This window comes from Xyrauchen texanus, chromosome 43 (genome assembly GCF_025860055.1).
Source record: "Xyrauchen texanus isolate HMW12.3.18 chromosome 43, RBS_HiC_50CHRs, whole genome shotgun sequence".
NCBI classification, from domain to species: domain Eukaryota; kingdom Metazoa; phylum Chordata; class Actinopteri; order Cypriniformes; family Catostomidae; genus Xyrauchen; species Xyrauchen texanus.
Window position 1 is genome coordinate 3,047,347 of NC_068318.1, and position 22,323 is coordinate 3,069,669.

The 22,323-nt window shown below is 37.4% G+C and overlaps 1 protein-coding gene across 1 annotated transcript in view; it reads right to left on the reverse strand.

The window, feature by feature from the left end:
* Nucleotides 1-535: 535 nt before the first annotated feature.
* tln1 (talin 1) overlaps nucleotides 536-22,323 on the reverse strand; it is a 132,411-nt gene continuing 110,623 nt past the window's right edge. The window contains exons 45-56 of the mRNA XM_052116262.1: nucleotides 20,933-21,116; nucleotides 19,439-19,564; nucleotides 18,715-18,831; nucleotides 17,903-18,088; nucleotides 17,272-17,379; nucleotides 13,345-13,450; nucleotides 11,907-12,031; nucleotides 9,037-9,162; nucleotides 8,760-8,822; nucleotides 8,368-8,550; nucleotides 2,358-2,483; nucleotides 536-1,654 (exon numbers count right to left, since the gene is read on the reverse strand). Of these exons, the coding sequence (XP_051972222.1) occupies nucleotides 1,520-1,654; nucleotides 2,358-2,483; nucleotides 8,368-8,550; nucleotides 8,760-8,822; nucleotides 9,037-9,162; nucleotides 11,907-12,031; nucleotides 13,345-13,450; nucleotides 17,272-17,379; nucleotides 17,903-18,088; nucleotides 18,715-18,831; nucleotides 19,439-19,564; nucleotides 20,933-21,116 (1,585 nt within the window). The 3' untranslated portion in view covers nucleotides 536-1,519. The remainder of the gene's footprint in view (nucleotides 1,655-2,357; nucleotides 2,484-8,367; nucleotides 8,551-8,759; nucleotides 8,823-9,036; nucleotides 9,163-11,906; nucleotides 12,032-13,344; nucleotides 13,451-17,271; nucleotides 17,380-17,902; nucleotides 18,089-18,714; nucleotides 18,832-19,438; nucleotides 19,565-20,932; nucleotides 21,117-22,323) is intronic.

Here is a 22,323-nt window from a genome sequence, read left to right on the forward strand (position 1 = left end):
TATCTCAGCTCTTTTGGTTCATACAATGCAAGTGAATGGTGACCAGAACACAGAAGGTTTAAAAATGACATAAAAGGTAGCATAAAAGTAATCCGAACAACTCCATTGGTTAAAGCCATATCTTTTCAAGCAATATAATAGGTGTGGGTGGGAAACCGATCTACATTGAAGTCCTTTTATGCTATCTGCCAGTAGGTGGCTGAATGTCAGAGTAGATTTACAGTTAAAAAAGGACTTAAATATTGATCTGTTTCTCATGTATATGTATGGAGTTTTAAGGATTAATTTTATACGGCCTTTTTGGGCTTTCAAAGTTCTGGTCACCATTCACTTGCATATTGAAACCCAACAGAACGGAGAAATTCTTTTAAAAACCTTAATTTGTGTTTTGCAGAAGAAAGTCATACACATTTGGGATGCATTTAAGTGTTACCGGTCTATGAGAAGTCTTTCAGGTATAGAAAATAATGTACATCACCAGCACCTCTGTATCTTTAAAAAAAAAAAAAAAAACACAAATGCAACATGATTTCTTTGGAAAACAGTGAATTTATGAGTTTTTAAGGTGAGAAAACTGTTAACAGTTAAAAATACAGTTATAAAATATATTGGAAGATGCAAAAGGAAAGGCAGCAATGGTGAAAACTCAAGCAGTTTATGCATTTGAGCCATTAATAACAGTCTCAATAATGTTCTCTACAATCACTCAGATTTTTCTTTGATTAACACAACAATTGTAATTAATAACCAATTCATCTGTTACACATAATTGTTTGAGATCTAATCTGTATGGGAATTTAATGAACACTGAATTGCAACAAACAAACAAACAAACAAACAAACATGTAAATATGGCTTTTATGCTTTATAAAAGTTATAATTTTTATAGAAATGCCAGAAGACCAAAATGTTAACACAAACATTGATAAACATTGTAATAAACGTAATAGTAGATAACATTTGTAACATTTGAAAGCTTTATGATTCTTTTCTTTAGAAAGTGATATGTTTTCTCTCTATGAATTGTATCAACGCAAAGGTAATCATTGCACCACTGGTCCAGATTGACACAGAAAAGGACAAATAGAAAGGAAGAATCGCTGTCAACTCTCAGAACAACAGAAGATGTCTATGCATCCTCCAAAAATATAGAAATCCATGTCATCTTTAAAAAGCTTACCAGACAAACACTGTGGCATGGCATGTGAATGAAGCAACTGTGCTTTAAAAATACTGCTTATCTAAACTATCTAGTACTCATTTTTCGTATATAGATCTATTACAAGCTAATAAAAATGATTTGCATATGCGGCACATTATTCAAATAAATCCAAAACAATAAAGCAAAATAAAAAAATCTGGCATGGCAATAATCATAAATGTGAAATAAAATACTTTTAAAATAGACATCCTGATACATTGTTCACTTTGTACTCATTGCATATCTTTCATTTATCTTCCCATTATCCGTGTAGCTCATGAATCCATGTAGAATGGCTGTTTTAGTCTCTGTTGTGTGTCACTGCTCCTGTCCGTCCTCTCTCAGCTCTGATGGCATGAACTTGTACTGTTGCTGTCTGATCATAGCCAGCCTTTTTCGGGCTTCTTCCAGCTCTCTCTCCTTCCTCAGCATCTCCTCCTGAGCAGCAATGATCTGAGCACACACACACACACACACACACACACACAAAGATCATGTTAAAATCTAGAATGCATGCATGGAAGACACAGGAAGTACAGCATGGTCGGAAACTGATCAGACAAAACTGTCCCAGATATTTCAAATGCTGGGGCAAAAATGTTCTCTGATTTTTTTGAATCTGACATATTTTATAATATTCTACTGTAGTTATGGGATTTAGTGGGTTTGCAGACACGGTAGTGTCCTGCAACTGGCAGACATCTGTATTTACAGTCTCAGAGGTGAGTGTTGTGGAAAGTGTAGCTACTGTATTATGAAGCGATTTCATGAAAAAAAAAGGGGAGGACTAAATACTCTAGAATCTAGCAGAACGATTATTCTTATGATGTCTTGTGCATTTTTTAGCACTACATTTGTATTGCCTGTTTTCTAAGCAGCAGTCATAATTTTTCAGATTAAAAATGTATTTTAATAAAAAGATTCAACTAAAGTATTTAACATAAATAGACAACAGTTTTATTTGGATAGAAATATGTCATCATGAAGGTAATAGTGTCCCTGAAAATCAATGAAGCATGCCATACATCCTATACTTAAACAAATCTATAAACTATTTTTTCATTTTTGGATTACTCATATATTCCTCAATTCAGATGTAAAAGATCTCAAAATGAGTTGTGAAATTGTAACGGTGTTTTACTAATGTTGTTTTTACCTGAGCGATGCCGCCCACCATCTTGCTCTTCACTATCACAGCCTGATCGTCTTGAGCCTCAAATGCAGCCTTCTGCGCTGCCTTCACCAGATTATCTGATGCCCTCTTGACCGCATTCCCGGCAACCTGATGACAAAACAACAGTATGTCAGAGTACTGATCATGTCTCCCTATAAAAAGCCAACAAATAGACCAAAAGTACAAATTCTCAGCAAATTTAAGGATGAGAGTTTCCTTAAAATTCTTCAAAATTCACTTTATCACACAACTTCTGCCGCACCGCATCACATGACACAACAGCATGATGCTGATTTCAGTGTAGCACTACGGGCACAGTGCCAACAAAAGTGCCACTGATAAGAAAAGTGTAGTGCAGACAGACAGCACATTGGAGGTTAACATTTATTCTCACATTACAGTGGCACCTGTCAAGGGTTGGGATATATTAGGCAGCAAGTAAACAGTCAGTTCTTGAAGTTCATGTGTTGGAAGCAGGACAAATGGGCAAGGAAAGGGATCGGAGTGACTTTGACAAGGGCCAGACTAGGTCAAAGCATCTATAAAATGTCAGGTCTTGTGGGGTGTTCCTGGTATGCAGTGGATAGTACCTACCAAAAGTGGTCCAAGGAAGGACAACCGGTGAACCGGCAACAGGGTCATGGGCGCCCAAGCTCATTGCGTGGGGCGTGAAGGCTAGCCCTTCTGGTCTGAACCCACATAAGAGCTACGGAAGCACAGATTGCTGAAAAACTTAATGCTGGCCAAGATAGAAAGGTGTCAGAATGCACAGTGCATTGTAGCTTGCTGCGTATGGGGCTGCGTAGCCGCAGACTGGTCAGATGCCCGTGCAGACCCCGAAAGCGCCTTCAAATGGGCACATGAGAGTCAGAACTGGACCATGGAGCATTGGAAGAAGGTGGCCTGGTCTGAGGAATCACGTTTTCTTTTAGTTCATATGGACGGCCAGGTGCGTGAGAGTTGTTTACAGCAGGAAGCACCATGGGAAGAAGGCAGGCTGGCAGAGGCAGTGTGATGCTATGGGCAATGTTCTGCTGGGAAACCTTGGGTCCTAGCATTCATGTGGATGTTACTTTGACACATACAACCTTCCAACAGATTGTTGCAGACCACATACACCCCTTCATGGCAATGGTATTCCTTGATGGCAGTGGCCTTTTTCAGCAGGATAATGCACCCTGTCACACTGCAAAAATTGTTCAGGAATGGTTTGAGGAACATGATGAAGTGTTCAAGGTGTTGACTTGGCCTCCAAATTCCCCAGATCTCAATCTGATTGAGCATCTATAGGATGTGCTGGACCAACATTTCTGATCAATGGAGGACCCACCTCGCAACTTACAGGACTTAAAGGATCTACTGCTAATCACTTGGTGCCAGATAACAGGACACCTTCAGAGATCTTGTGGATTCCATGCCTTGACGGGTAGGAGCTGATTTGGTGGCACGAGGGGACCTACACGATATTAGGCAGGTGGATTTAATGTTGTGGCTGATTGGTGTATATTTGCAGGTAATTGCCACTCATGTGTTTTGTGCACTTTTCTTCTAAAAACTGTTTATTTGGGGCAAACTTCTGGTTAATATGTGGCAAAAAACCCCCCAAAAAAGACTGCCAGTTTGCAACTCTTTAACTGTTATGGCAAATCTGTGGCAATACTTGACAATCATCACTATATTGTTCAATCTGCATGAATGTCAATGATTATTTACCGTATTCATCTCCTCAAAAGATGAATCATAGTGTGAAACAATCAATTTACCAATATGGTTCACAGGAATAGCAGACATCTAACTGATCAGTTTGATGTTCACTCTTTTCTCTCATCATTAGCGAGGACAGTATTTGTCAGGACGTTCTGCTTGAGCCAGGACTCGAGGGAGGATGACTTTAAAAGGCAATGCAGCTGTGGAGGGAGCAGCCTGAAACATACCCAGCGTTCCTCGCCAGACGTTCCAAGAATTATTTTTTCTTTCTTATGCCTTTTGAGGTGCTGTGCAGACTGAAGGTGTGATTTAGGCTTGAGAGGAGTGTTTGATTTATCTCTGTTAGATGAAGCACTGACTCATACATTAAAGGTATAGTTCACCCAATAGTAAAAATTTGGTAATTATTTACAAAATGCAGGAATCTTGAGATAAGTTTTTCAATGTTTTCAAATTTAATTTAACTTTACACAGCATAATAAAAACACAGCATTTATGACGAGACATTAAAACCAGTGAAACTTGACAGAACCATGGTGAGGCACTCACCGACAAACAATGTCTATCAGACACACGAATACATAGACCAACAAAAATAATGCAGACAGATGCCCTTTGAGAACAGCCTTGTCTACCTCGGACAGATTGACTTTTTGTATTCTCTAGTCAATTTTTTATTCGTCTGCCACAATAATGAAATGTAATTCTATTTAGAATGAATTCTCAGCAAATATTGATATATGCAAAAATCAGGTACTTGTAGTTGGATTACATTACATTTCAAATGTGTGTAATCAGATTACAGTTACCTTTTATGGGATACATTATTGATTACATTATCAGTAAACTGCAATAACTTGTGTTTCATTTACAGATTAAGCTCCTACATTTTAAAGAGTGGTCTGATAAGCCTATAGCAATGCATATATAGAAGATAATGCGGTTCTGATCCTCATACAGACATAACTGTGCAATGAAAACTTTGCCTTTAATGTCTTCTACCCACTGAAAAGGACTCCAAAACTGCAACAAGCAGTTTTAACAAGAGTTTATAGATATATGGAGAGGCAGATTGGGAATTGTTTGAAACAGACACGGTATGACATGATGTAAATCGGCATCAAAAACGTGTAAGCGTGTTAACCGATCATAACAGTGTAAAAAATACAGTATTTAAGCACTTTGCAGAATGCAATTGTTCATTCACATTCTGAAATGCAGTCTTCCCCTCACTCTCCTGTTTACCACATTTTCCCAAAACTGCTGTTTCATGACACTTTAAAGATTAATGGATTTCAATAATCTAGTTTCCATCCACTTTTTGTGCTGTTTTGTTAACGGCAAAGTGAAAATACGTAAAGAAAAGTTTGCTGTCTTCTGCCTGTTTCCAATCAAATGGCCTTTTATCTATAAAAATGGAGTGCGTGATGACATCATGCCTAAAAAACACTTTGGGTGTTCATCACAAAAATCTGCCCTTAAGCCATTTCTATACAGAAATGTCGGTTTATCGCTCATTTGCCTCCCAGATGTTCCTAAAAGATGTTTTTCCTCTGAAGTTTTGGTAAAATGGGGAGATTATTAAGACAATTCATTAAAATTAGCCATCTTACAAATAAAAGCAATCAGAAGAGGAATTGCAATCAATAGGGAGCAGTTGCCGTCTGATTGGTCCTGATGTTGCGCCTATCACAGGTTGGCACCGGTTCCGACACAAAAGTGTATCGTCATGGCACTGTTTATGTCATTATGTTTATATTATGTCATCACTTGTGAAATTTCCATCAGTTTTATTTTGATGCACTAAAACGTTTTTCTCAAAAAAATCATTGGATGGAAACGTAGTTACTGATTGCCTCAGCAAAGTGTTTTTTATGAGCTGACAATTAACAGTCTTCAAATTTTCCAGTCACCTCAACATGTGGAGTTGTCATTGTATCATCTTGTACTTAAGTTCAATTAACAAGTGTATTTACCACCTCAACTCAAAACAATGTAGAATATACTACTTTAGGTGACGGGTAACATGCTGATCGATCCACGTGTGTGTTTTCAGCTGTCTGGTTTTTCTTGGTCAAAAGACCAGAAGATATAACAGCACATGTCTTTGGTAAGAAATCAACTCATATTCAAGACTTGCTGTTTAAAATGACTTTCCTTACAGGAATATTCCGGCTTCAAAACAAGTTAAGCTCAATCGACAGCATTTGTGACTATGTTGATGATTACCACAAAAATGAATTTAGACTCTTCTTCCTTTTCTTTAAAAAAAAAAAAAAAAAAAGCAAAAATGGAGGTTACAGTGAGACATTTACAATGGATGTGAATGTGGACTATTTTTGGAGGGTGTAAAGGCAGAAATATGGAGCTTATAAAAGCATTTGCATTCATTATTTTGTGTATTATGTGAGCTGTAAATTTGTTTAAATTGTCATTTTTACAGTCATTTTATTGGGGTTAGTTGACAGTACATCGTCATGGTAATGAAGTTGTAAAATTGGCTATAACTTTACACAGAAAAGGTTACCAAGTGATTTTTTTTTAGTTTACATGCACATTGTTTATGTCTTGTGGTTATACTTTTGAAACCTTTTTCAGGATTGGCCCACAATCAAGTGCCTCACTGTAACCTACTTTTTTGCACTGTACTTTTTTTTTTTTTTTTTTTTTTTTAAAGAAAAGGATGAACGAACCTAAATCATTTTTTGTGGTTATCAACATTATGCCACAAATGCTGTTGATTGAGCTTAACTTATGTAACATTCCTTTAACTGGAGATTTCAAAAATAACTTTGTATCAATCTGCATTTCAAAACCTTATTATGAATCTCTACAGACTAAAAAGCCTGCAATATGAAACATATATCTTTAAATTGAAATGAAATAGAACTATAATTAGATACAATTAAGTAGTTTAATCAACAGCGTTCTGTAGACTTAAATTCAGTGTTCACTGCTCCTTCAGCACTGCTGTTATCACGAGCCCTCATTAGTGCACAATAAATATCAGACAGCTGGACTGTGAAAGACTTGTTGATAAACTTTTGTCTGGATTGATGATATGAAATGCTTTGGGCAAGTCCTGTGTCCACTCCATCTGAAACTATTTTAATAATTACTATTTTATAATTACTGTAAATGCAGATTTAATGAGCTTATAATTAAAGAGCAAATTAATTTGTAACACCGCAGGGCCATTTAAAATATCTAGTGAAGGCAACAATGTGATAAAATTTATTTTGAATACTTTACATAGATTTGAACCTAAAATCTTGATGTTGATAAAAAGATAAAGTCCATGGGTAAGTTTTGCTTCAACTACGCGCATATTCTTCCTCCACCGTTACCTCTGTAACATCTTACTGTTACACAACCAACATACAGTTACTGTTTAATAAGGCAACCAAACATGGAGCTTTACACAGATATTACTCAAAGACAGAGAGAGTGCAGGAGTACATAAAGAGAGACCATTACAGACAGATATACAGTATTTATTATTTTATTTCCTGTTGTATTTAAAGACTATATGTTGCTCTTCATTTGTGCTCTCTCTTCTTCACCTCAGAGTTGTTTGGTTCTAAATTTAACCTCAACCCTTTCCCTGTGCAGGACAACAGCTGTCTTACTGGCGTGTGATGGGTTTCATTGTGTCACTAAATATTTAACTACTTTGTCCAGATGGACACAAAGCAACAGAGAACTCAGTGTTCACTAATGTGTCAAACTGAAGTACTATTATTTGTACTATTAGTTGTCTTTGACGTCCTTTTCACGTCCTTTTAACACTTCTGTGTACAAATGTGAATGCTGCTTATTGGATCAATAAAGGTAAACATAATTTTATTTGACTACTCATTACTTCATGGAGAGCTTACAACCTGCTAGATATGTTTAGCCTTAAGAACAGGTGGTGCAACCAAATTAAGTGGTTACTAAGCCTTTAGTGTGAACTTTACATCCCAACTTAAGTCAGACCATACTCACAGCTGGTGTAACCCTACCCAGTTCTACAAGTTAATATTGAGTAACTAACATTTTACACAACTATTTCATCAATTCTAGCTCTGACCTATTTCCTACCAAACAGCAGTTCTATTCTGTCTATCTATTCTTTTTATTATCAGAACTCTTGAAAAGCTTCTTGCCCAATTAGATTTGAGCAAAGACATCTTACTCAAATATCTTACTCAATAAAACTGAGATGAAAGTACAGAACACACACACACACACACACACACACACACACACACACACACACACACACACACACACACACACAGACCTGCAGTCTCTTCATTGTCTGGGAGTCCTGGTCAGCCTTCACCTTACAGGCCACCAGCAGCTGAGCTGTGGATGCTGCCACCTGTTTAGCTGAAGAAATTAGCTTCTCCTCGCTGGCGTGACCTTGAACCGCAGAATTTGCTGCCTCACAAAGGTTGCTGGTAGCAGCTGCCACCATACGGGCCTACAACACAGTAGATGTATAGTGAAATAATGTAAAAAACAAAAAACAAAAAAAACATGCAATTAACCAATTGTATCAAACTGTGAAATGATTTTGTGTGACCACAGGCATCCAATTACATAATAGGAAACAAAGTTAACTAGTAGAAATCTCTCAGTTTAAACACTTCCCACACAAACTGTAGCAGAAACAGGTGGGCTGACACTTACAGCTGAAATGAGACCTTGAGACCACTGTCCATCATCCACGGCATTTGCTGGGCTCGCCCCCACCTGACAGAAAGAAAAATTGCATCTGAATTAAACTGAACAAAGTCAAAGATTTCACATTCATCCACTCTTAAATATACTGAACAGGAACAGACAATTTAGAAGAGACGGATCACTGGTATACTTATGAATTGGAATAATCATAACACTGAATATGGTGGCTCTAGGAATGGAAAACATATGGAGTAACTGACAGTAGAGTGTGCTGTGTTTGTACCTTGCCCTGAGCTACTAGTTCTCTCTGAGCGGCAGATGCAGCTTTGACTAATGCACTGGTGGCGGCAGCGATGGATTTAGCTGCTTCCAGAATCTGTTCCTCAAAGTTTAGACTCTCATCAGCTTCCTGTAAACAAATAAACATGTATTCATTTCCTGTCTGTTTGAACAGCATTAGTTTTATTTTTTTATTTTATTTACACATGTGCACATCACAGTTGTTTCTGGTTTTATTTTCGAAATCCAGTGCAAATAATGATGGACAATTCATGCACAATGTTTGATCATAACAGCATTCACAATTCATATGATTTGTTAAACCTTTTATCCAAATCCAAACTTGGCAATGCAAACAGGAATAGTTCAATAAAACAGTATTTAAAGGTAATCTTGAATCTTTTGGTTATCTTATAAATATATTTAGTGCTATCTTTTACCATTGGGCAACACAATAATATTACAGCCAATATCAATCAAAATGGATAATTTACTTTTCGATTAAATGTCACTGGAATATTTCAGTGGAACATTACAGAAGTGGTCTTTAAATAAAAATAATAAAAATGTCTTTGTAAAAAACACTCACGAGTTGTACATTGAAAAAGAACAAATACTTTAATTTTATTTAATATTTCTACTTTGCTCGAATAGCAACATTTCTATTGACTTCTACTTTAACTTCACTACATTTTAAAGAGAAAAATGTAGCTGGAATCAGCGATGACGGTCCCAAGCACTTTGAGTCCATTTCCACCCTTTTGGAAAACAATGCAAGGTGGACACATGCATTTGACATCAATCTAAACTATTTTGAAGCTATTTAAATAAATATAAGAGGATTATTTAATGTCTGTTGTAAGAGCCACACTTCCTGCTGCAAGGTGGTGGCGCTATGACTGTGGCACAAAATAGTCAAATCCATGTGATTAGCCCCCAAGACTAAAGATACATCTCAATATTGATCTAAATCACATATTGCACACAAAAGATACGAAACACTTCCTGTTTCCATTTTTCACCATTAATTTAATCAGCCCCCAATATCAAAAATAAATCTAAATTTTGATCTCAATCGCACAATGAACACCAAAGATATAAGCACTTCCTCCTTTTCATTTTTAGCAATTAATTTATCGCCTCACCACGGCAACACCATTTGAAATATCAAAAACCTGATCGCAATTTAGCATCTTCAATGTCTTGGCATGATGTTGCCCACGTTTGATGCCTGTCACATGAATCCCCTATGAGTAGTATTTCAAATTCCAGAGTATGCGTTTTTCAAACAATTCAACATTTCAGACTTCCTGTTGGGCAGAGCCTATGACTATGAGGGTGAAAGTTGTCCAGCTTGATGAGATCTACAGTTGTACAAAGTTAACTTGTATTTGGTATTGCTATGAGGTGTGGTTAAACCCTCAAACAGCAGGCCTCATTCCAAATATGGTGAAATGCTCTCATCTCCTCTTCAGTCCACAAAGAAATGGTGACATAGGGTTATTTTAGATTTGTGTAACTTGTAGCAGCCAATTAAAATGAATTTGGAGTGCTGTAAATATAACAAGCTCAGCACACGTTACCAAACTGAATCGAACACAGCACATTTGTTTATATAAGCGCACGATGGAATTCGTGGAGCAAGCACAAATCCGCTCTGAAACTTTTATCATGAGCCTCACGTGTGCCCAGAGCATAACTGCAAACGAGTAATGCATGTACATCTCAGTCTTTGCGGTTTAATAATTGTACATTTCATACTTGGATATCGATTTTAATCTTCAGCCCAAACAATGCAATAGAAAGACATGTTGTTTTTGTGTTACTTTGCGGCACACAATCTATTTATCTCATCACATTCAATTCAGACTGCAAGCTCACAAAGTGGGAATTGTTTTGTTGTTGCAAGAAACACTGTTAAAGCGATGTCTGATTTGTGAATGAATTGTTTGAGACGAATATTTTTATCAATTTGATTGTTTTGAATCAGTCAAATCGATTCGAAAAGCAGTCTGAACTATTTGTTTCATGAATCACAAATGTAAATCCTAAGAGAAGCACCCAGAACAACACATGTTGTGTCTTGACAGCGGAATCTTAAAGAAAAGAGACTATATATTTTTGGCAATATATTTATTTATTTTTATCAACAATGTGATATATTGATAAAGTTATGTGCGATAAGATTTATGTTCAATATTCAAAATATTATTTTTATATTTTCTGAAGAAAGTGTGAATGGTGGTGGTGTTGTGAGCAAAATTTCTATGATGGGCTTCAGTAAGTTGCATTTGTTCTTTAGCACATGCTGTACTGGTTGCTTACTGGCCAAAGTTGAAGTGCCCACCACCACGTCTGTATGATATTATACTGGTCCCTAGATATGTCTTGGGGGATATTTCATTTTTATTAATTTACTTTGTTATTTTGTTGTGCTGTGCACCAGAGGGCCAACGTAGCAGGACAATAACTCACATACCCCAACATACATACCCCAAAATAGAGTCCAGCACATTGTTAAAACCCCCGCTATTCACAGTATAATCAGCTGTGACGTTTTTTTATGCTATTCACCTGTACTACTGATACTTCTGTAAAATTATTTAAGTAGCTGATATTTAATGTACTTAAGTATTTTTGTCATTAGCCACTTTTATTCATGTCAATTTCCATAACGGTATCTACACTTTTAATATAGCATAATGTTCGGGTTCTTTGTAAAACACTGAAAACACTTCATCGGATCAGTGGATGAGGGCAGGGTTCACTAACAGGATAAATGTAAATGTCAAGCAGTATACTGTATTAGTTAAGCTGACGTGAGTTATAAAGAAACGCGTGTGTCCTGAGGGACGTGGGTAAATGTCTCGTCACCTTGGGTTTGGCTCGAGGTTTGAGTTGCTCGAGTTTCTTGGCAGCAGCTTCAATGGCGGCCGCAGCTCCCAGCAGCTCGTTCTCTGCGATGACAGTGGGGTCTTCAGGGTCCACCCACTCTGTGCCTAAAGACATCACAACCAGTCAAACCACAGTAAAAATTTCCTGTAAAAAAACCTGTAAAATGTCCTTAAAACTTTATTATATGTGAGATGTGTGTAATTATAAATAATCTCTATTATAAGAGTACAAAATACATAGAAAGACATTAATTTATTTTATTTATATTAATGTTTTTTCAGTGGTGCTGTCTACACATGTCTAATCTAGTCACCATACACACAAAAGTTAAGAAAGTTTTAGTACTTCAAGAATGAACCGTGATGGTGAGTTTGCAGGTAAGTGTATGAAATATATCATCCACTGATGGCTAGAGAAAATAATCTATGTCCTATGATAATTATTTGGGTAGAATTTAGTGGAAAACTATGCAAATTGCCGTATGTGTGAGTACCTTCATCCAAAATTATTGTTTCTAATTTTAGAATGCGCCATTTCATAGCCAGACATGTTCAGTGTGCGACCCCCTTTAATTTACTCTGCCGCTCACTCTTTACCAAAGTTGTGTTGAGAAATATGCTTGAAGAGACAGACTATTGTGCAAAGAGCAGCCCCATTTACATCTGAAAAAAAAAAGGTGATATATATTGTGATGAGGAGGAGGGCATGGCTGGCCGTGAGGGTGCACGGCCAGCACTGAAACAGCTAATCAGCGGGAGAGCGAGATAAAGGGGAACCAGAGGCGCCACTTTGATAGAGAGATGTACGCGGCCATGTTGCACGTGTGTCTGTGTTTGTTTATGTTTGGTTTAAGTTAAGTTTGACAATAAAACTTTGTTAACTGTTCAGCCGCTTCCCGCCTCATACATGCCCGACCTTGAACTGTTACATATATCTTCAATCATTAGGAAAAATGTCTGATTATCAATGCGTGAAGAAGGTATCGATCTCAAGCCTAGCGTTGATGTCTTGCTGTGAAGGTAGTCATGCATTAATGAGCCCCCGTGTGATGACAGAAAGTTGCGGGAGTAGAGAATGAGGTGTTTTTGCAGCTTTGTTTTTGTTTTTTTGCATGGAGGAAGTTTTGAGTTCTGAAACTTACAGTATGTTTTTATAGCATAATGTCCTCATACTGTATGTCAAAATATCAAAGAAAGTTTGATTCCCTTAAGCCATGACCCTTTTAACAATGCTTTTTATTTTTAGCATCTTCTTCTCCTGAGTCAATACCTAATTTGAGTAGTAAACAGCTGCCACTTTAACTCATGGTGACACTCAGGTTGCTATTGCAACAGTGCCAAATAATACAATGTGCAAAGAGACCTGCATGGGGAGGAGGGAATTCGAATGTACATGAACAGTGTCTATTATGTCATACCTTTCATGGCCTCTGCTGCCTGTATGAGCTCCGTCACTGAGCTAGCCACACGTTTTGAGTAGTTGGCCAGCTGTTGTTTGAGGTCGTGAGTGGGTTTATGAATTATCTGTGGACAAAAATCTGTGATCAGAAACAATTGGCAAAAATGTACACATATGATGCTGATTAAACGAGGAGAAATTAAGACACTAATCTGACACTAATGATACATATTAAACAGTGTTCAGTGCTTTTATACTCTCATGGACTCATGCAAAAGAAACCTGCTGAACACACGAACATTCTAATCCCCAATCATCCCTCTGCTATGAGTGTGTGTCCTCAGTGTGTCCTCAAAGTCAGTGTTGGTGACAGTGTAACAGGTGTGTGGCATTAAAAGATATTTTGTTAGAATAGACAGCTGAGAAAAGACTCCATGAGCAGGAATGCTGGAATGCTGGGAATGATGCAGACAAGAACAGATACACACACAAACCCACACATGTATATATAAACACTTTAAAAGTCTGTCTCTTGCTGTAAATATTTGACAATCCCTCCTGCAATGGCCTCCTCTAATACAGCAGTACTCAATTAACAAATCACCATAATACAGTCTTAAATATATGATCAAAATGTTAGCTGGGGTCACAGTCAATACATGCAGGTCAGCTGAACAGTGTGTCAGAGCTCTTTAGTAAAATTACCCATAAAAATAGAAAAAAAGCATCATTTCTCAAATGGTCTTGCTTCAGATTTCAGTACCAAAATGGTTTATTGTGCAAGCGTTAACAAAATGTCCTTAAAATCAAGCACAGAAACAAATGATCTATATATTATGATATATTTTTTTTTCTCCCAATTTGGAATGCCCAATTCCCAATGTGCTCTAAGTCCTAGTGGTTGCGTAGTGACTCGCCTCATTCCGGGTGGCAGAGGACGAATCTCAGCTGCCTCTGCGCCTGAGACCGTCAAGCCATGCATCTTATCATGTGGCTTTTTGAGCACGTTACCACGGAGACATAGCGCGTGTGGAGGCTTCACGCCATCCACCACAGCATCCACGCACAATTCGCCACGCGCGCCACCGAGAGTGAACCACATTATAGCGACCATGAGGAGGTTATCCCGTGTGACCCTCCCTAGCAACTGGGCCAATTTGGTTGCTTAGGATAGTGGTTTTCAAAGTGGGGGCCGCTGCAGCAAGTTGGAAGGAAAAAAAATAGATATTTTTTTTTATACATTTTATAAATATTAAAAATATATATAAAAATATTTATATTATTATGAGTATTGTTATGAAATAGCATTATAATAATTTGTCGCATATCTAAACATTAAACTTTTAATGCTAATCTTTCTGATTGGCTGGTACACCACACGTAATCTGTCAGTGTAGCCTTGGTAACAACAGCCAGTGCTCAGCTATTCAGCTATTTATTTAGTTAGCTGGCTAGCTCTATCAAAATGGATAGATTTTTAAAAAGGAAAAAACCTGATGAGCCGTGGCAAGCTACTGTACCTGAGAGAGCATTGAGGGCATCGTTTTTGGCTTCCTTTCACATTGCGCGAGCTAAAAAGTCGCACACAATTGGGAGGATTTGATACTACCAGCTACCAAAGACATTGTTAAAGAGCTACTTGGTGAGGATGCTGCCAAGAAAATTGACGCTGTACCACTCTCTGATAACACTGTGCAGACGTATTGGAGAAATGGCTGAGGATGTGTCTGCTCAACTGTTGGACCAGGTGAGAGCTAGCGAATATTTTGCACTGCAGCTAGATGAGAGTACGGATGTGGCTAACGCTGTCGAGTTGCTTGTGTACATCAGATTCATTTCCCAAGAAATGATCATTGAGGAAATTTTATTTTGTAAGGCACTTGAAAGTAGAACTACTGGGAAAGAGATTTTTCAAGTGCTGGACAAATATATTAATTCAAATAGACTTGACTGGTCTCGTTGCGTGGGTGTGTGTTCTGACGGGGCCACGGCTATGACTGGGAAGAACAGTGGGGTGACGGCTCTCATCAAACAGATTGAAATGACTACTTCATGGGATTTAAAAATGAAATTTCCCTCTCTAACTACTGGATGTATGTAAGAAATGACTTTTCTTCCTAGCTGGAAGAAATGCCTTCTTCCTTTCGCAACCACTTATTTGTGTGAGTCTGGTTTTTCAACTTTAAAAGTAATTAAAACAAAACACAGAGCACGTCTAAATGTGGAGAGTGACATGCGTGTTGCACTGACAGACATAAAGCCCAGGCTTGACAAAGTGTGTAGGAGCCACCATGCCCACCCATCCCATTAATATACTCTCTCACACACACACACACACACACACACACACACACACACACACACACACACACACACACACACACACACACACACACACACACCCTCTCGTTAAGATCTCTCTCTTTTTCCATTCACTGACACACAAAGATACAATGTTGAATGTTGAAATTACTGTACCAGATTTGAAGATGTTGAAATTACTGTACCAGATTTGAAGATGTTGAAATTACTGTACCAGATTTGAAGATCTGACATACTAATATTATTATTACAACACCAATAAAGGTTAATGGATGTTCACCTAAATGTTTTATTTATTTATTTCTACATTTGCCGTAGTATTGTCGATGGGTTTAATAACACATCATGGAAAAGGGGGGCCTTGGCCAGAACCTAGTGGTATTTGGGGGGCCTTGTCATGGAAAAGTTTGGGAACCCCTGGCTTAGGAGACCTGGCTAGAATCACTCAGCACGCCTTGGGATTCTAACTAGCAAACTTCAGGGGTGGTAGCCAGTGTCTTTACCACTGAGCTTCCCAGGCCCTCCTATATATTATGATATAAACACAAACCATGTTTATCCTGGCTGATCTACCCAGGCCCCTCTTTTGCCTCTTGTTAAGAAGTTGTGCGTTTCTACACACACACACACACACACACACACACACACACACACACACACACACACACACACACACACACACACACACACATGCACTTCAATCACTTTTTACTCACCGGCTATCACAGCGACCACACACACACAGCAGAGAAAACAGAAAATGAAGGATGGAAAACATTGCAATAATTTATCAAGCCAGCATAACAAATTTTAAGAGAGTCATTGTCTATGCTAAACTCTATTATGACAATTAATAAATTAAATAACAGGAAATAACAGGATAACTTAAGTCTGCTTTCACATAGGATAACACTAATGACCCTTCCCTCTACTCTACTGTGTGTGTGTGTGTGTGTGTGTGAGTGGGGGGAGGTTTGGTGGTTAAGAGGATGATTTTTTTAGGTTACAAACTGGCATTTTTTTCAAGGTTATTATGCTATAAATGTGGTTTATGAGGACATTTCAATAGTCCCCATAATTCAAATAGCTTAAAAAAACATACTAAACAATGTTTTTTTTTTTAATGTAAAAATGCAGAAAGTTTTTTGTGAGGGTTAGGGTTAGGGGATAGAATCTATAGTTCATACAGTATAAAAATCATTATGTCTATGGAGAGTCCTCATAATGATAGCTGCACCAACATGTGTGTGTGTGTGCGCGTGTTTTTGTGATTTACGAGGACAATTTTGTAAGTTACAAATTATTAATTACAAGGGTATTATGCTATAAATGTGATTTATGAGGACATTTCTAGTGTCCCCATAATTCAAATCGCTTAAAAATCATACTAAACAATGTTTTATTGAAAATGTAAAAATGCAGAAGGTTTTCTGTGAGGGTTAGGTTTAGGGGTTGTGTTAGGTTTAGAGGATAGAATCTATAGTTTGTACAGTATAAAAGTCATTATGTCTATGGAAAGTCCTCATAATGATAGGTAGACCAACATATGTGTGTGTGTGTGTGTGTGTCTGTGTGTGTTTATGGGAGCTTTCAGGGTGGTCTGGTCTAAACACTGTTAACTCACCACTAACACATGCTCCAGTAGACCCAGGTAACCTGTAGCACACTCGGAGCCGAAGGACAGTGCTCGAGTCTGAACTTCACGACTCACCTCCGGGTGGTACGCTGCTTGCTGCACAACAGATGAGGCAAACCAAATATTTTTGGGGGTTGTTCACAAATGGACATGAATTTTCTTAAATATAAAAAACAATTTCAGGTTAAAATGAAATGTGCACCAATACCAAATTATTGAAGGCCTAGTCTTAGAGTATTCACCGATACCAAGTACTGATAAAGCAGTTTTGAATTTGAGCCTTCACTTAAAATTGCTATGTTACTGGCAGACTTGACATTTTTTAAAGTTGAAAGTTGAAGAATACCAGAATACCAGAGCTGTCAGTCGTGTAGGTTAAATCCCTGTAACGCACATCCTCTCATGGCTTACTGCTTTATTAAGACAAAAGTTCACAAAACTACACCAAAATTGAACAAGTATTACCCTCAACTTCACTTTGGCTGTGTATTCAGATAATCTAATATCATTTTGCTTTAAGTTTACATGACATATGCATTATGTGCTTATCAAAATTCATTAACATAACTGTGCATGTGGCTTTTGTCATGTATTGACAGTGGTATGCGGGTGGCGTCACCTTGCAGGAGTGGAGCATGTCAGCGATGGCTCGTCTGCATAGGTTAGCGGTGGCGATCACATCCTCCTGACGGCATGAGTTCCCAGCAGCCACTGCTTTAGCTGTAGCCTGGGTGATGCCTTTAGTCATGCGAATGAACTCCTCTGGACTGGCCGTCTTAGGAGGAGGATCCGGACTCTTGAACACCTGATAAACAAACAGACCACACACACAGACACACATTTAACAAAACCACAGCATGAGGTCTAGTGTTGTCACAATACCAACATTTCAGCAGTTGATACCAATATCAGTGAAATGTTTACGATTCTCTATATATGATTTAGATACCACATCAAACACAAAAATGCTTTTGAACATGTAAATAAAAAGGTACATATTAATATTAACAAATTAAATTAAAACAACCTTCAAGTGTTTCTAACTTAATTAAACCTTGCTTCAGGTTCTGCAAGTAATTATTCAAGTAAACAGTAATTATATAAAAATATAGCCACAAGTGGATATCATCGGGGTCCAAGCAATTGTGAAGAGAAGATGACCAAATTATGACCAATGGCCAATTCTGTGGATTCAGCCGTTTTGGTGTCAAAACACGTGAGCGTTCAAAAGCTGCTGTCTGTCAATACCGAACTCAGTCGTACAGATATTGCAGAAAACCTGGTATTGTTACATCTTTATTATCTTAATACAACCCATGTGAGGACAAAAAATATGATAATCATAAGACTATAGACATCAAGGCTTAAATAATATCCTCACAGAGTTAAACATGTTTTCAGCACTATGTTCAGTGACAGTGTGTTTCTTACTGCCAGTTCCTGTTTGATGTGCTCAATGGTGGCCTCGAGTGCTCGTGTGCCTTTAGTGGCTTCATCCTCCACAGCCTTTACAGTCTTGAGCAGAGATGTCACATTTGTCACCATCACCTAATGACACAATTACACGTCAGGCTCTTTAAACAACTTCTGCATTATGATTCAAGTATAATATTATCTGCTTCGAACATCATCCAAATTGGATCAATACAAAAAATACAAAATTAAATCAAAATAAACTAATAACAGTGCCAATGTGGTCTCCAACATATTGTGCAATTAGGAGAGGAATGAATAGACTATATTATTTTTAAAAGGAACGAGAATACACTTCCCCTATCTTAAGTGGCTGACATTAAGCTCTACAGTATTTGCTGCAAAATTATCAGTCACTTAGGATAAGCTAGCCAAACAAGGCAGATGATACCAATAATAATAATAATAATAATAAAAAAGACAAATTAATGAGCCATAAGTTTTTTACTTTTTAATATTGTTGTTTGATAAACAGGCTATTAACAAAATAATAAACATTGGCAGGATTATTGGGCTTCATTTCCACTGCAAATTAATGCACAGATTCCATATTTTGACATTCACGTTGAACATAACCGACTGTTTACATTAATCTCTCGCAAGATGGTATTGGAACAGAGCATGTGTAAGAACAGTATGTGTCAGTAAATGAGCTGAGACTGAGCTTATGTGTGTCTCGCACCTTAGCAGAGTTTTTGAGCTGCAAAATGGCTGGATCATCGTGCGGTTTACCAGCCGCTGCTTTGGTAGCGCTGATGAGGTCACCCAGTGCTTTAGCCACGTCCTTCACAGCATTGATCAAAACCACCTGACAGAGAAAACACATATCACTATAACATACAACTAGAGTTCTGTAACTGCAGCCAAACATGGGCATATTCTCAAACTTACATGTGTTACACATCAAGATCAGACTTGAAAATCATGTTGTGACAATAATAGTCAGTAGATGGCGGCAGTGTTCTATGCAGCCACCTACTATTTATTCTTATTGCTTGTTATAACCTAATTTTATATTTTACCACACAAGTTATGCATTTGGATATATATTTAGACATTATCAAACTATTATTTGTTTAGCATTTTTAAATTGGTTTGAAGTGTTTTAAGTGTCAGTTTTTGCAGTTAACATACATTTCTAAAAAATAAAAGAGTATAAAACAGAGAATCAGAGTAAATATTTTGCAATTTCAAACTTTCTACAGTAAGAATTTATTTTGCAACATTTTGAAGTCAGTGATGTGAATAGCACTAAAGAAAAACAATAAATGCATAAAACAGTAAACAATAAAAAAAAAACAGTTAGAACAGTAAATAATCTTGCAATGTCTGTGGCAGTGTGTAGTTATGACGGCATGTACTTTACAGACTGATTTTTTTGCATTTTCGGCACACCATGCTGGTCTTAATGTGTGCACGCCTTTATTTCTGTGTTTGTGATATGTTGTGTGTTCTGCTTCCTTTATATTTTAGTCTCATCCATTTATTTGTGTGTGTGTTATTGTCTCACTCCCTCATTTTTGAGTGTATGTTTATCATTAAGGCTGATTTATTGGTTTTATTTGACAAATGCTCTGTGTTGTAGTCTCACCAGTTCAATTTTGAGTGTGTATAAGTGAGTGTGTGTTTGTGTGTGTGCGTGTATGTTTTGCACTCTGGATGATTATAGCCTCACCTTTTAATTTCTGTGTGTTTTTTCTATTGTGGCTGATTTATTGATTGTATTTGAGCCCGGAATGTATTTATCATTCATTTTCAATGGTTGGTCAATTTTAGACTTATGGAATCATGCCCAAATTTTTTTGTATGTTCAGATGTTCACTATCAAAATCCTCGCTTCTATTTTCTCTGGAGTTCGGGAGGAACGTCCACATATGGCGCAAGCTCCACAGTGCTTCACAAGTGGATAATCTTCATGTGGTCTTCAGGAGCTGCTCTGAGCATTTCATGGCTTTTACTGTATATATTTGCTTAAAGATTCCCTTATTTGTACTGTAAAATATGATTGGAATTTAAAGAGCACAATAATTGCAGTTATAGATCAAGCTTCCACGATTAGACGATTATTTAACAATCGCCACAGTTCTACGGTGGACTGAACCAAACACACACACACGCACTTTGAAAACAAGTGAGCTGTCTTTAGTGTTAAGCTGTGGGTGAGGGGGGGCAGTACCTGTGTCTCTGGGTCTTCAGAGCCCAAACTCCCTGCTCCCAGTTTGACCACGTCAGCTAGTTTGGTGATGGTGTTGACGGAGGACTGCGCAGCCTGAGCTAGTTTCTCTTGACTTGCTCCAGCTCCAGAAACCAGCAGTTTAGTGTCCTCCACCAGAACTTTAGCTGTCTTCAGGATGTGCTCTCTAAACACAGCAAATACAACACAATTAACAACACCGCTACAATCTGCTAATGGTGAAACATTTACACTGCAATTACAGGATGAACACTCCCACACATGTGATAAAAATGCCTTATATAACACGTGACACTACATGGTCTCATATCATGGAAAACAGGATATTTCTTCCTCTTTTTGTTAAAGAGTTTGATATAATTTGTACAAATACAGTAACATTCACAATGCAAAACTCCCAGACCATTTATAGAAACTAAAATGCAAAAATGGCTCATCCAGTAAACAACTGTAAGCTCATTAACACATTTTGCTAACGAACAGATGTCAAATAAGTGAAGCAATACTAAATTTACACCACCATACAGATATTGTTTCAGGATAGGGCTGCAACTAACGATTATTTTGATAATCGACTAATCTAACGATTATATGCACAATTATTCGACTATTCTGCGATAATTTCAATGATTAATCATTAGCTATTAACTGATTATTCAGCTTGTGCCCAGACTTAAAAGGTTGTATTAAACATGCTTATTATCAATAAAGAGGATAAAATCATCTTTAAAAACACCTCTAAATGACATTCACTGAATTAAAGGAAAAATACTTTTTATTCAATTTAATTCAGTAAAGAAATCACTACAAAAAATCCTGTTGTTATCAAGTATATTTGTCTTGTTTTCCATTTAAAATGGTTTATAAATCCTTAAAACAAGATACATTTACTTGAGAAGCAACTTACTCAACTCAACTCAACTCAACTTTATTTATAGAGCACTTTCAAAACCACAAGTGGAACCAAAGTGCTGTACAGAAGGTATAAAAGTAAAAACAAAGACATAAAAACAATGCAAACATATTACATAAAAACTTACAAAGCATTGTCAAAAGCTAAAGTGAACAAGTAAGTTTTAAGCGCACTCTGAAAAGCACCCAATGAAGGACAAGTTTTTACAGACAGAGGAAGGTCATTCCAGAGCCTAGGAGCTGCAACAGAGAATGCCCGATCACCTTTACATCTTAAACATGATCGCGGAACCATGAGAAGCAATTGATCGTTAGAGCGCAGAGATCTACTTGATTGACAACGGCTGATTAAATCACTAACATACTCAGGTGCTAGGCCATGCAGAGACTTAAAAACATACAACAAAGCTTTGTATTGGATTCTGTATCGTATGGGTAACCAATGTAATTTAATTAAAACC